Source organism: Heteronotia binoei, chromosome 5, assembly GCF_032191835.1.
Source record: "Heteronotia binoei isolate CCM8104 ecotype False Entrance Well chromosome 5, APGP_CSIRO_Hbin_v1, whole genome shotgun sequence".
Taxonomy (NCBI): domain Eukaryota; kingdom Metazoa; phylum Chordata; class Lepidosauria; order Squamata; family Gekkonidae; genus Heteronotia; species Heteronotia binoei.
Genome location: NC_083227.1, coordinates 1,392,821 through 1,408,346, shown reverse-complemented (window position 1 = coordinate 1,408,346; position 15,526 = coordinate 1,392,821). Strand labels below are relative to the sequence as shown.

The following is a 15,526-nucleotide window of genomic DNA, read 5'->3' as shown; positions in this document are numbered from 1 at the left end:
CCATCGTCCCTCCCCCATATTGAACTTATGCCCAAATGAGTCAATTCCTTTCACGGTAAAAAAAGACAATAGCTTTACTATTTACTATAATGCCCCTGTATAAATCGATGGTGCGGTCTCCTCTGGAATACTGTGTACAATTCCGGTCACCGCACCTCAAAAAGGATATCATAGCACTGGAAAAAGTCCCCGGCATCTCCAGCTAAAAAGGGTCCAGGCAAATAGGGGTGGGAACCCTCAGCTTGAGACCCTGGAGAGCCGCTGCCAGTCTGAGGAGACAAGACTGACTTTGATGGACCAAAGAGGGTCTGATTCAGTAGAAGGCAGCTTCACATGTACATATATGTATTAGGGAGGGACGATGGCTGAGTGTTGGAGCATCTGCTTGGTAAGCAGAAGGTCCCAGGTTCAATCCCCGGCATCTCCAACTGAAAAGGGTCCAGGCAAATAGGTGTGAAAAACCTCAGCTTGAGATCCTGGAGAGCCATGAATGGGGCTGTGGCTCAGGGGTAGAGCATCTGCTTGGTAAGCAGAAGGTCCCAGGTTCAATCCCCGACATCTCCAACTAAAAAGGGTCCAGGCAAATAGGCATCAAAAACCTCAGCTTGAGACCCTGGAGAGCCGCTGCCAGTCTGAGTAGGCAATACTGACTTTCAGGGCTTTTTGAGGAGGGACAGTGGCTCAGGGGTAGAACATCTGTTTGGTATGCAGAAGGTCCCAGGTTCAATCCCTGGCAACTCGAACTCAAAAGAGTCCAGGCAAATAGGTGTGGAAACCCTCAGCTGAAGACCCTGGAGAGCTGCTGCCAGTCTGAGTAGACAAGACAGACTTTGATGGACTGAGAGTCTGATTCAGTAGAAGGCAGCTTGCACCTGATGTAATGGGTCAGCCAGAGCTCTCTTATCTGGGAGAACTGGGTTTGATTCCCCACTCCTCCACTTGCAGCTGCTGGAATGGCCTTGGTCAGCCAGAACCCTCTTATCTGGGAGATCCGGGTTTGATCCTCCACTCGCACCTGCTGGAATGGCCTTGGGTCAGCCATAGCTCTCTTATCTGGGAGAACTGGGTTTGATTCCCCACTCCTCCACTTGCACCTGCTGGAATGGCCTTGGGTCAGCCATAGCTCTCTTATCTGGGAGAACCGGGTTTGATTCCCCACTCCTCCACTTGCACCTGCTGGAATGGCCTTGGGTCAGCCATAGCTCTCTTATCTGGGAGAACCGGGTTTGATTCCCCACTCCTCCACTTGCAGCTGCTGGAATGGCCATGGGACAGCCAGAGCTCTCTTATCTGGGAGAACCGGGTTGGATTCCCCACTCCTCTTCTTGCAGCTGCTGGAATGGCCGTGGGTCAGCCAGAGCTCTCTCATCTGGGAGAACCGAGTTGGATTCCCCACTCTTCCTCTTGCACCTGATGTAATGGCCTTCGGTCAGCCATAGCTCTCATAGGAGTTGTCCTTGAAAGGGCAGCTGCTGTGAGAGCCCTCTCAGTCCCAGCCACCTCACGGGGTGTCTGTTGTGGTGGTGGAAGACATAGGATATTGTCAGCCGCTCTGAGACTCTGATTCAGGGAGAAGGGCGGGGTATAAATCTGCAATTCTTCTTCTTGTAGCATAAGCTTTCAAGAAACACAGCTCATTTTTTCATTAAAAATTAGATGGGTGTACAGAGGGCGAGTTTTCACATCCCCCTGGGAAGGGGCTACACAAAGCAAGGTTCAAACAAGCAAATAGAATACAAAGTCCCAGAAAACGCCCTTACTTCCTCCTTCGTCTCCCAGGCAGTGGAGAGATGCTGTTGAACCATCATCTTTTCAGAGGTGCGGAAACGGCTGCTGCTCCTCCAGTCCAGGTATTTATTTATTTGATTGATTTGATTTATACCCCGCCCCCCCCCCCGCCGAAGCAGGCTCAGGGCAGCTCACAGCATAAAATCCCAACAGACAGTTAAAATTAATAAGTATTAAAATTACAGATTCAACAATAAAACAAAATATTCCATACTTAAAACAGTTAAGGACCGAATATTAGTTTGGTGCCGTTTCAGCGGCGACGGCATTTTCTTCCACTTCCCTGCGATACAGACGCCGTGTGTCAGTTAAACGCCAGCCAGAAGAGAACAGTCTTGCAGGGGATCTGAGCAGGGTACAGCCTGGGACCCTCCTCCTTTCACAGGGGGCTTTTGCTCTTGCAGTTTCTAGAAGGTGTCCGGGCAAGAGAGGGTCTACACGCCACTCCCCCAAGTCTTGCATCATCTACCCTCCCAGACTTCTCCCTCCCAGTGTGCAATCTTTGCCTGGCATGACCTCTGATGAGGGAATCTGCTTTTTCTTCCAGGGCCCCTTTTCCTTTGAGGAGGTGTCCGTCTCTTTCTCTGAGGCTGAGTGGGCCCTGCTGGATCCGGGACAGAGAGCTCTATACCGGGAAGTCATGCTGGAGAACTACGGGAACGTGGCCTTTCTGGGTAAGGATCTTTTATAGGTGCCAAGGGTGTGAATGGCTGCCCTTGGGATGGGGCAGGAATCAAAACATTGAACGGCAATATACTGTTTAGATTTCCGTCCTGCTACTCGTCCTGTGGAAACTGCGGCCGGTGGTGTAGTTATCACCCAAACTAGAGAAGGGGTCCTGGACTGAGGTAAAGGTGAGAGACCCTGAGAAAGACACCAGAAAGGGCCAGATCCTCATTTCTCTGTTGCCAGCCTTTACAACACTCCCTTCCCCCGGATGGGATTACGAACATCGGCTCTGACTGTGATCTAGAAACGATCCATCGTCCTTACACTAGTTGGGATTCAGTGGTTTGATTTTGACCTTTTATTCTTTTGCTAGTAATAAGGCCCCTTGTGGGGAGAAATACCGTGGGTGCTAGAAATTGGCTGTGAGTGTTGTGGCTTGCGGGGGAGAGCTGGGGTGTGATGGGAAAGATAGAGGGAGGCAAAGTATGTGGAGAAGGCAGCTCTTGGGAAGGGAAATGAAGAAAGTGGGGAAATGTGGGGTAGGTTGTTCTTTTATTCTTGCTTGGATTCTGTCCTTTCCCTATAGAATGGTCATTCTCTCTCTCTCCCCCTCTCTCTTTGTGTGAAAGAAGCCAGAATGATATTGTTTCTGTTTATAAGAGAGCCTGTTGCAGGAAAAATACTACCTGGTCACCAGGCTTCCACCTGGAGTACAGCCTCACTTTGTTTCACTGGACTGGACGGGATCTGGCTAGAACCGAGTTCTGGTAGGAAGGGAAGACGACACAAGCATGCTCTGATCTATTTTATTGAACCTTAAGCAAAACAACAGAAAAGCTCAGAGCATAGAACTTAAAACACAGTGTAGACTGCTTAACCTAAGTTAGAAAAGGAGGTGGCGGCGGCCACAAGCACAGCCACCTTCATGAGGGGTTTAGATAGAAATATGGAGCAGAGGTCCATCAGTGGCTATTAGCCACAGTGTGTATATATATATATTAGACACTGTGTGTATAAATTCTCTCTCTCGGCTTGGCTTCGCGAACGAAGATTTAAGAAGGGTGCAATAGTCCACGTCTGCTGCAGGCTCGCTGGTGGCTGTATATAAAATTTTTGCCACTGTGTGACACAGAGTGTTGGACTGGATGGGCCATTGGCCTGATCCAACATGGCTTCTCTTATGATCTTATGGGACACAGAGTGTTGGACTGGATGGGCCACTGGCCTGACCCAACAGGGCTTCTCTTATGTTCTTATGTGACACAGAATGTTGGACTGGAGGGGCCACTGGCCTGATCCAACAGGGCTTCTCTTATGTTCTTATGTGAGACAGAGTGTTGGACTGGAGGGGCCACTGGCCTGATCCAACATGGCTTCTCTTATGTTCTTATGTGACACAGATTGTTGGACTGGAGGGGCCACTGGCCTGATCCAACAGGGCTTCTCTTATGTTCCTTTGTGACACAGAGTGTTGGACTGGAGGGGCCATTGGCCTGATCCAACATGGCTTCTCTTATGTTCTTATGTGACACAGATTGTTGGACTGGAGGGGCCACTGGCCTGATCCAACAGGGCTTCTCTTATGTTCTTATGTGACACAGATTGTTGGACTGGAGGGGCCACTGGCCTGATCCAACAGGGCTTCTCTTATGTTCTTATGTGACACAGAGTGTTGGACTGGATGGGCCATTGGCCTAATCCAACAGGGCTTCTCTTATGTTCTTATGTGACACAGATTGTTGGACTGGAGGGGCCACTGGCCTGATCCAACATGGCTTCTCTTATGTTCTTATGTGACACAGAGTGTTGGACTGGATGGGCCATTGGCCTAATCCAACAGGGCTTCTCTTATGTTCTTATGTGACACAGAGTGTTGGACTGGATGGGCCATTGGCCTGATCCAACATGGCTTCTCTTATGTTCTTATGTGACTCAGAGTGTTGGACTGGATGGGCCACTGGCCTGATCCAACAGGGCTTCTCTTATGTTCTTATGTGACACAGAGTGTTGGACTGGATGGGCCATTGGACTGATCCAACAGGGCTTCCCTTATGTTCTTATGTGACACAGGGTGTTGGACTGGATGGGCCATTGGCCTGATCTAACATGGCTTCTCTTATGTTCTTATGTAATTCTCTTGACCACCATACAACAGAACGCTGACAATATACCTTTTTTTCAAAATAAAAATGTTCCAGGGGGCATGTCATGGGCACACCAGTAGATAGACCCTTTCCCTTTCATGGCACCATAAAGCCATAAACTTTATGTGGCCATCAACAGGCTCTCAGTAAGGCCAGAGCCCCTGACCATACAGGAGAGGTAAGGTAAGGGAAGGTAAAATTTTATTTGTATCCCACCCTCCCCGCCTAGGCAGGCTCAGGGCGGCTAACAACTTCTCATACATATACAACAACAAATATAAAAACTTTAAATTTAACGATAAAACTTAAATTTAACATCATTTAAAAAACAGTTAATGTGTTTAAAAATTCATGATTTGAATTATTCTGGCAGCAATGGTGGTGTTCTGACGCTAGTTTCTGCCGGTTTGATTAGTTCCATGTTGACATAGGTCCTTGGACAGGACCGTGTTGGCGGATCCTTAATTAACAACAATTCAGCAGTCGATAAATGCTTGTTTAAAGAGGGTAGTCTTGCAGGCCCTGCGGAACTGATCAAGGTTCCGCAGGGCCCGCACCTCCTCAGGAAGCTGATTCCATAGGGCGGGGGCCACAATTGAAAAGGCCCGTGCTCAGGTATTCTGAAGCTTGATCTCTTTCGGCCCAGGGATAGTCATTTTATTTTTTCCGGCTGACCTCAGTGCCCTCTGGGGTTCATATGGGGAGAGACGGTCCCTCAGGTAGGCCGGTCCTCGGCCATATAGGGCTTTAAAGGTAATGTCCAACACTTTGTACTGGACCCGATAGGTAATTGGCAGCCAGTGCAGTCCGCGCAACCCCGGCCATAAGTGCTCCCATCTCGGGAATCCCAACAACAGCCTGGCTGCTGTGTTCTGCACCAGCTGCAACCTCCGGGTCCGGCACAAAGGTAGCCCCAAGTAGAGGGCATTACAGTAGTCCAGTCTTGAGGTGACCGTTGCATGGATCACTGCTGTGAGGTCGTGACATTATGACACTAACCACTAGACAGTTAACCTATGAAGAAAGGTTAAAACGCTTGGGGCTCTTTAGCTTGGAGAAACGTCGACTGCGGGGTGACATGATAGAGGTTTACAAGATTATGCATGGGATGGAGGAAGTAGAGAAAGAAGTCCTTTTCTCCCTTTCTCACAATGCAAGAACTCGTGGACATTCAATGAAATTGCTGAGCAGTAGGGTTAGAACGGATAAACGGAAGTCCTTCACCCAAAGGGTGATTAACATGTGGAATTCACTGCCACAGAAGGGGGTGGCGGCTGCAAGCATAGCTGGCTTTAAGAGGGGATTGGATAAAAATATGGAGCAGAAATACCAACTATCAAGAGGCTAAGGAAAGCAGGAGTGAGGAAAAGAGACTTTCGGGGAGGTGATATTTACCGCGTTTCCCCGAAAATAAGACACTGTCTTATATTTATTTTTTCTCAAGAAGACACACTAGGTCTTATTTTCAGGGGATGTCTTATTTTTATTAAGTATAATACAACAATCTACATATATTCAAATACAGTGGGGCTGGTGCTAGTGATGCGTGAACTCCTTTCCCCTAGCCGTTCGCGCGTGCGCAATAGGATGCCTGCGACCGCGGTTACCACCCGCGCATCCGCGCATGCACAAACGGCTAGGAGAAAGGAGTGATGTGGTTGCCACTCGCGCACCTACGCAAGTGCGAACGGCTCGGAGAAAGGAGTTGTAGCAGATAAAAGGTATTTCAGTTTTCCTTACCGCTCCGCGCCGAAATGCATGGCGTAGCTATGCAGATACGCTGCTCAGCCACGCCCATCACTAATAATAATAATAATAATAATAATAATAAAATTTTATTTATAGCCTGCCCTCCCCGCCGAAGCAGGCTCAGGGCGGCTAACAACATCCATAAATATACAGTACAATAAATATACAGGCTTTAAAATTAACATTATTTAAAAGCAATTCAATTCACAGTTAACTTAATCTGACAGTAACAGTGATGTTCCTGGCGCTATTTCTGTCAGTTTACATGATAACAGGGGTCCCTAAGCAAAATCATGTTGGCGGGTCCCTTTATTTAACAATCATAAGTCAGCAGTCCGTAAAAGCCAGCTTAAAAAGGGTGGTCTTGCAGGCCCTGCGGAACTGGTCAAGGCTCCGCAGGGCCCGCACCTCCTCTGGGAGCTGATTCCATAGGCATGGGGCCACGATGGAAAAGGCCCGTGCTCGAGTGTTCTGCAGTTTGACCTCTTTTGGTCCAGGGATGGTCAGCTTGTTCTTCCCTGCTGACCTCAGTGCTCTCTGGGGCTCAAATGGGGAAAGACGGTCCCTCAGGTCCTATAGGGCTTTAAAGGTAATAACCAGCACTTTGTAGTGAACCCGGTACGTAATTAGAGAAGGTGCAGAGAAGGGCAACTAGAATGATTAAAGGGCTGGAGCACTTTCCCTATGAAGAAAGGTTGAAACGCTTGGGGCTCTTTAGCTTGGAGAAACGTCGACTGCGGGGTGACATGATAGAGGTTTACAAGATAATGCATGGGATGGAGAAAGTAGAGAAAGAAGTACTTTTCTCCCTTTCTCACAATACAAGAACTCGTGGGCATTCGATGAAATTGCTGAGCAGAAAGGTTAAAACGGATAAAAGGAAGTACTTCTTCACCCAAAGGGTGATTAACATGTGGAATTCACTGCCACAGGAGGTGGTGGCGGCCACAAGTATAGCCACCTTCAAGAGGGGTTTAGATAAAAATATGGAGCACAGGTCCATCAGTGGCTATTAGCCACAGTGTATGTGTGTATATAACATTTTTTGCCACTGTGTGACACAGAGGGTTGGACTTGATGGGCCGTTGGCCTGATCCAACATGGCTTCTCTTATGTAATCGGCAGCCAGTGCAGTCCGCGTAGTCCCAGCTGTATATGCTCCCCCTTCGGGAGCCCCAGCAACAGCCTAGCCGCTGCGTTCTGCACCAGCTGCAACCTCCGGGTCTGGCACAAGGGCAGCCCCATGTAGAGGGCATTACAGTAGTCCAATCTTGAGGTGACCGTCGCATGAATCACTGTTGCTAGGTCCCAATGCTCTAGGAAAGGGGCCAACTGCCTTGCCCGCCTCAGATGGAAGAACGCTGACTTGGCAGTGGCTGCTGTCTGGGCCTCCATCGATAATGAAGGCTCCAGTAGAACACCCAGGCTCTTTACCTGGTGCTACTAGGTCTATATTTAACAAATGCATAGAAATCCTGCTAGGGCTTATTTTTTGGGTAGGTCCTATTTTCGGGGAAACGGGGTACCTAATCCAGATGTGCAGAAGTCAATGTAGAAATTAAAGATGGAGATGTGCACAGCTATCGTACCATGTCTAAAAAGAGGGACGGTGGCTCAGTGGTAGAGCATCTGCTTGGGAAGCAGAAGGTCCCAGGTTCAATCCCCAGCATCTCCAACTAAAAAGGGTCCAGGCAAGTAGGCGTGAAAAACCTCAGCTTGAGACCCTGGAGAGCCACAGTGGCTCAGTGGCAGAGCATCTGCTTGGGAAGCAGATGGTCCAAGGTTCAATCCCCAGCATCTCCAACTAAAAAGGGTCCAGGCAAGTAGGCGTGAAAAACCTCAGCTTGAGACCCTGGAGAGCCACAGTGGCTCAGTGGCAGAGCATCTGCTTGGGAAGCAGAAGGTCCCAGGTTCAATCCCCGGCATGTCCAACTAAAAAGGGTCCAGGCAAGTAGGCGTGAAGAACCTCAGCTGGAGACCCTGGAGAGCCATGAATGGGGCTGTGGCTCAGGGGTAGAGCATCTGCTTGGTAAGCAGAGGGTCCCAGGTTCAATCCCCGGCATGTCCAACTCAAAAGAGTCCAGGCAAGTAGGCGTGAAGAACCTCAGCTGGAGACCCTGGAGAGCCATGAATGGGGCTGTGGCTCAGGGGTAGAGCATCTGCTTGGTAAGCAGAAGGTCCCAGGTACAATCCCCGGAATCTCCAACTAAAAAGGGTCGAGGCAAGTAGGCGTGAAGAACCTCAGCTGGAGACCCTGGAGAGCCATGAATGGGGCTGTGGCTCAGGGGTAGAGCATCTGCTTGGGAAGCAGAAGGTCCCAGGTTCAATCCCCGGCATCTGCAACTAAAAAGGGTCCAGGCAAGTAGGCGTGAAAACCTCAGCTTGAGACCCTGGAGAGCCGCTGCCAGTCTGAGTAGACAATACTGATTCTTGGGTATCTAAAGGCGCACGTGCACACACCCCCCCCTGCCGATCAGCTGATCAGCGGGTAAAACCACATGGCACAGCCACGCTCTCTGTCTGCGAGGACCAGCGCGCCTTTAGATGTCCAGGAACGAAGTGCTAGAGTCCCGTTCTGGCATTGAAATTGACATGGGGTGCAGAAGGGAGGGAGGAAGAGGCACGGCAGGGAGAGGGGAAGCACGGGGGGGGGGGGGTCGAGCTGCGAGGGGGGGCACTGTGAAGGGGACGGCAGGCATCAAGTCTGCCTAAGGTGCCATGGGGTGGTGGGCCGGTACTGGTGGGCCTCTCTCTCTCGGCTTGGCTTCGTGAGCGAAGATTTAAGAAGGGTGCAATAGTCCACGTCTGCTGCAGGCTCGCTGGTGGCTGACAAGACCAATGCGGGACAGGCAGGTCCGGCCACAGTGGCTGCAGGGAAAAGTCTGATTTAGCGTTGGTGCTGTAGCAGTGCGATTCTTCCTCAATCTCCTTTTGTCCTCAAGACCAGCTATGCGTGCGTTCTCAAAGGAAGAGACAGCCTGGTGGATGGTGTGCCTCCATGCTTTGCGATCTGAGGCTAGGTCAGACCACTGGTGATGGTTGATGCGACAGGTGCCAAGGGATTTCTTCAAGGAGTCCTTGTACCTCTTCTTTGGTGCCCCTCTATTTCGATGGCCGGTGGAAAGTTCGCCATACAGAGCAATCTTGGGAAGGCGGTGGTTTTCCATCCTAGAAATATGCCCTGCCCAGCGCAGCTGCGTCTTCAACAGCAGTGCTTCGATGCTTGTAACCTTCACCCTCTTGAGGACTTCAGTGTTGGTCACAAAGTCACTCCAGTGGATGTTGAGGATGGTGCGAAGGCAGCGCTGATGAAAGCGCTCAAGGAGTCGCAGGTGATGACAGTATAAAACCCACGATTCGGAGCCGTAGATGAGGGTTGTCAACATTTGCGGGTGTATTTTTAAGGTTTTGGAAGAATTGTAGGCTAATGTTTTTATTCTTAACAAAGCTAGTCAAAGCTTTTATCAGAACGGGGGAAGATAAAAGTACTACCTCATCGCTGTGTTTGTTGCGTTACTAAGATTATGGAGCAAAGGTCCATCAGTGGCTATTAGCCACAGCATATTGTTGGGACTCTGTGTCTGGGGCAGTGATGCTCTGTATTCTTGGTGCTTGGTGGGGACAACAGTGGAAGGGCTTCTGGTGTCCTGGCCCCACTGATGGACCTCCTGTTGGCACCTGGTTTCTTGGCCACTGTGTGACACAGAGTGTCGGACTGGAGAGGCCATTGGCTTGATCCAACATGGTTTCTCTTACGTCTGGGGCAGGGATGCTCTGTGTTCTTGGTGCTTGGGGGAGGGGGCACAGTGGGAGGCCTTCTAGTGTCCTGGCCCCACTGATGGACCTCCTTATAGCACCTGGTTTCTTGGCCACTGCGTGACACAGAGTGTTGGCCTGGATGGGCCATTGGCCTGATCCAACATGGCTTCTCTTATGTTCTTATGTGACACAGAGTGTTGGACTGGATGGGCCATTGGCCTGATCCAACAGGGCTTCTCTTATGTTCTTATGTGACACAGAGTGTTGGCCTTGATGGGCCATTGGCCTGATCCAATATGGCTTCTCTTATGTTCTTATACAAGACATCTAAAGGTTGTGGAATTTTACCGCTATATGGTCTGCAAGGAACTGAACTGGGGACTTTGATTCAAGTTAAAGGACTTTTCTTCTGCATTCCAGGATTGGACTCTGTATATGGTTATTTAAGTCCTCCTTCTGCACATATGATGGTGTTTATTGTCAGGGTATGACTTGTTAAATATTTTGTATGAGAGTGATTAGAGTATACTGAGTATTTATAATTATTTGTATTAGTTTCTCTTTTTTTGAGGAGGCTGTTTGTCACGGAACCTGGTGGGGTTCTTTTATTTTCTACTCTCAACCATGATTCTCTGTTTGGATTGCACAATCCCCAGGTGGGGGTAGAGGATGCCTCGGTTTGGAGGACCTCCCCCCACTTCAGGGTCATCAGAAAACAGGGGGGGGGGATGTCTGCTGGGCACTCCATTATTCCCTATGTTGTAATCTTATATGGTCAGACAAGCCCTGGGGCAAGTTCTGTGGCCTTTGCAGAGAGTGTCTTCACTTGGCCTGTTTCTGACAAGGAACTTCCTGTTCAGGCAGGAAATGGGGACCCCACTGCCGGTTGGGGTGCTCCTATAAGTTAGGAACCCCCTCCTGGTTACAGCCCTTACCTGCCCTCCCAGGTACTAATGCTGTGTCTCATTTTGTTCCAGCACAGGTTGATCAGACAACTGAGGAGGGTGAGGAATTTCATCTTCATGGGACAGATAAAATTATTAATGAAGATTTGAAGGGAAGCGTCAGGAATCAAGGCAGACCCAAGAGACAGAAAGACAGCAGTTTGGTTGAGAAGAGAAATGGAAGCAAGCGTAATGTACATTTCCTCAAGCACAATAGAATGGAGATGAGAAAATCCATTCAGTGCAGAAAGGACTTCAGATATAGACCACAGCTTCTTGGGAACCAAAGAATACAAAAAGGAAAGAAATCTTTTGAATGTTCAGTGTGTGGAAAGAAATTCAGTCAGAATACCGCTCTTAAACAGCATCAGAGATCGCACACAGGGGACAAACCTTTTGAATGCTCAGAATGTGGGAAAAGATTCAGTCAAAATCGCAATCTTCGACTGCATCAAAGCATCCACAGAGGTGAGAAACCTTTTGAGTGCTCAGAATGTGGAATGAAATTCAGTAGGAGTGACCATCTTCAACGACATCAGAGAACCCACACAGGGGAGAAACCTTTTGAATGCTCAGAATGTGGGAAAAGATTCAGTCAAAATCGCAATCTTCGACTGCATCAAAGCATCCACAGAGGTGAGAAACCTTTTGAGTGCTCAGAATGTGGAAAGAAATTCAGTAGGAATGGCACTCTTAAACGGCATCAGAGTTCCCACACAGGGGACAAACCTTTTGAATGCTCAGAATGTGGAAAGAGATTCAGTCAAAATCGCAATCTTCAACTGCATCAGAGAACCCACACAGGGGACAAACCTTTTGAGTGCTCAGAATGTGGAAAGAAATTCAGTAGCAGTTTCAATTTTCAACGGCACCGGAGAACCCACACAGGAGAGAAACCTTTTGAATGCTCAGAGTGTGGAAAGAGATTCAGTCAAAATCGCAGTCTTCAATTGCATCATAGAAACCACATAGGGGAGAAACCTTTTGAATGCTCATTGTGTGGAAAGAGATTCAGTCAAAATCGCAGTCTTCAATTGCATCATAGAAACCACATAGGGGAGAAACCTTTTGAATGCTCAGAGTGTGGAAAGAGATTCAGTCAAAATCGCAGTCTTCAATACCATCAAAGGATCCACAAAAGGGAGAAACCTTTTGAATGCTCAGAATGTGGGAAAAGATTCATTGAGAATTCTGCTCTTCAGAAGCACCAGAGAACCCACACAGGGGACAAACCTTTTGAGTGCTCAGATTGTGGAAAGAAATTCAGTAGGAGTGGCACTCTTAAACGGCATCAGAGAACCCACACAGGGGAGAAACCATTTGAATGCTTAGAGTGTGGAAGGAGATTCAATCAGAGTGGCAGTCTTCAAAAGCATCACAGAATTCACACAGGGGAGAAACCTTTTAAATGCTTAGAGTGTGGAAAGACTTTCAGTCAGAGAAACTGTCTTCAAGAGCATCAGAGAATTCACACAGGGGAGAAACCTGTATCCACACTCGAATGCTTCGAGTGTGGAAAGAGATTCAGTCACAGTAGATGTCTTCATCGTCATCAAAGAATGCATACAGGGGAGAAACCTTTTAAATGTTCAATATGTGGAAAGAGATTCATTTGGAGTAGCAGTCTTCAAGTGCATCAAAGAACCCACACAGGAGAGAAACCTTTTGAATGCTCAGAGTGTGGGAAAAGATTCTGTCAAAGTCACAGTCTTCAAGATCATCAGAGAATCCATACAGGGGAGAAACCTTTTAAATGCTTAGACTGTGGAAAGACATTCAGTCGAAGAAACTGTCTTCAAGTGCATCAAAGAATCCACACAGGGGAGAAACCTTTTAAATGCTTAGAGTGTGGGAAGACATTCAGTCAGAGCGGCTATCTTCAAGACCATCACAGAACTCACTCAGGGGAGAAACCTTTTAAATGTTTAGAGTGTGGGAAGACATTCAGTTGCAGTAGCCGTCTTTATTATCATCACAGAACCCACACAGGGGAGAAACCTTTTGAATGCTCAGAGTGTGGAAAGAGATTCATTTGCAGTAGCCATCTTCATTGTCATCAAAGAACCCACACAGGGGAGAAATCTTTTAAATGCTTAGAGTGTGGAAAGAGATTCAGTGAGAGTAGCACTCTTCAAAAGCATAAGAGAACCCACATAGGGGAGAAACCTTTTGAGCCTTTAGAGTGTGCAAATGAATGAAGTAGCGCTTTTAGAAAACATCTGACAGGAGAAACTATGTAGCCCCTTAGCCCAGGAATACAGCATTTCTCTTATTTCACAAGTAAAAGACAACCACAGACCACATAAAGCATCGAAACAATATAAACTCTTGTATAAAACTTTAACTTACGTGGAAATCTTACCCTAACCAAAAAGAAAAGTTACAAATGGAACGTTAGCCATGTCTGAAGCCCTCAGATAGATCCCAGAAGGAAGAAAGCAAAGATGTGTGTGTGTGTGTGTGTACACGCACACATATATTGGCCACTGTGTGACACAGAGTGTTGGACTGGATTGGCCATTGGCCTGATCCAACAGGGCTTCTCTTCTATTCTTATGTGACACAGAGTGTTGGACTGGAGGGGCCACTGGCCTGATCCAACATGGCTTCTCTTATGTTCTTATGTGACACAGAGTGTTGGACTGGATGGGCCATTGGCCTGATCCAACAGGGCTTCTCTTCTGTTCTTATGTGACTCAGAGTGTTGGACTGGATGGGCCATTGGCCTGATCCAACAGGGCTTCTCTTATGTTCTTATGGGCTCTGCCAGCTGAAGTAAGCCAAGATCAACTCCTTGAGCTCTGAGGATTCCACACAAGGGAGTGTTAGATGTTTAAATGGCCGAAATTTGTTTTAACTTTGCTGTGAGGCCTAATCTAGGCCTTTTCTACTTAAAGAGGTAGAGAAGTCTCTGTGTTCTCTGTGTTCTTGTCTCTGTGCTGAGACAAGAACACAGAGGAAAGAAGCGCTGTTTCATGACGGCCTTACTCATTGCCAGAATTAACAGCTAGATGCAGCTGGTTCTGTGGTTCAGTTCTGGTCATTGGGCTGAGGAACTTTTTTAGGGTCCAGGAACATTTAGCAAACTTTGAAATATGGACTTTGTGATTAGTTTTTAATGATGACAGCATTGTAATCACTGCCAGATACGTGAGAAACAATCATTACTAAAAGTTTTGGTGAGATTCATTGAGAAGAGAAGACTGAATTTTGGAAGCATAGAGATACAGTTTAAAGATTTTTATATGCCTCTGTCAGATGGCATTCATATAAGATGTCATGAGCGCTTCCATATTGATTCCAGACCATTGTAACCCCGTGCTTTTGCTGCTAGCTTAGTCTGCTGGTTGCCACATATATTCTGCCTGTGAAACTTACGAGTGTCCTTTTCTCACCCTGAGGTATGTGGTATCAAGGTCAGCTTCTATTGCTTTTGCTTGCAGCTGTCTTGAACCGGAATTGAAGGTGGGGTTGGGGGGGGGAGGGGAATGTTTCATTGGTGGAGAAAAGGTGGGGAGGGGGGGTTTGCAAATAATTAACAGGCTGGGTTAACCTCTATATCTGACTGCCTGTCTCCGTATCCCTAGTTCTACCAAGACATAGTCTTGCCTGTGATGTCTTTGTTAAGTAAATAAACCTTTCTGTGATTCAGTAATCCTCGAGGCTATCCGTGGTGAAGATTGTGCAGCACTTGGCTTAAGAGGATTGCGGAGGAGAAATGAGAGCTACCCAAAGAACCTGATAGGGTACAGAGTACTCATCTGTTCTGACTTATGCATGAACTTTGAAAGGGAGTTTTTGTTAACTTGGAAATCTCTGTTAACTTGGAAATTTTGTTAACTTGGAAATCTCCCCCGTTGGACATCTGTTCTCTAGGCAATTATAAGAACATAAGAGAAGCCATGTTGGATCAGGCCAATGGCCCATCCAGTCCAACACTCTGTGTCACACAGTGGCCAATACATGTGTGTGTGTGTGTGTATATACATACACACACATATACACACATCTCTCGGCTTGGCTTCGCGAACGAAGATTTAAGAAGGGTGCAATAGTCCACGTCTGCTGCAGGCTCGCTGGTGGCTGACAAGACCAATGCGGGACAGGCAGGTCCGGCCACAGTGGCTGCAGGGAAAAGTCTGATTTAGGGTTGGTGCTATAGCAATGAGATTCTTCCTCAATCTCCTTTTGTCCTCAAGACCAGCTATGCATGCGTTCTCAAAAGAAGAGACAGCCTGGTGGATGGTGTGCCTCCATGCTTTGCGATCTGAGGCTAGGTCAGACCACTGGTGATGGTTGATGCGGCAGGTGCCAAGGGATTTCTTCAAGGAGTCCTTGTACCTCTTCTTTGGTGCCCCTCTATTTCGATGACCGGTGGAGAGTTCGCCATACAGAGCAATCTTGGGAAGGCGGTGGTTTTCCATCCTAGAAATATGCCCTGCCCAGCGCAGCTGCGTCTTCAACAGCAGTGCC

The 15,526-nt window shown here is 48.0% G+C and overlaps 2 protein-coding genes across 2 annotated transcripts in view; one reads left to right on the top strand and one right to left on the bottom strand.

Annotated features, from left to right (window-relative positions):
- Window positions 1–14,064, top strand: part of LOC132570869 (zinc finger protein 850-like) — a 28,194-nt gene extending 14,130 nt beyond the window's left edge. The window contains 3 exon segments of the mRNA XM_060237508.1: window positions 11,401–12,371; window positions 12,549–13,193; window positions 13,998–14,064. Coding sequence (XP_060093491.1) covers window positions 11,401–12,371; window positions 12,549–13,193; window positions 13,998–14,064 — 1,683 coding nt within the window.
- Window positions 1–15,526, bottom strand: part of LOC132572108 (zinc finger protein 436-like) — a 244,086-nt gene that overhangs the window by 46,282 nt on the left and 182,278 nt on the right. The gene's annotated exons all lie outside the window — the stretch shown is intronic.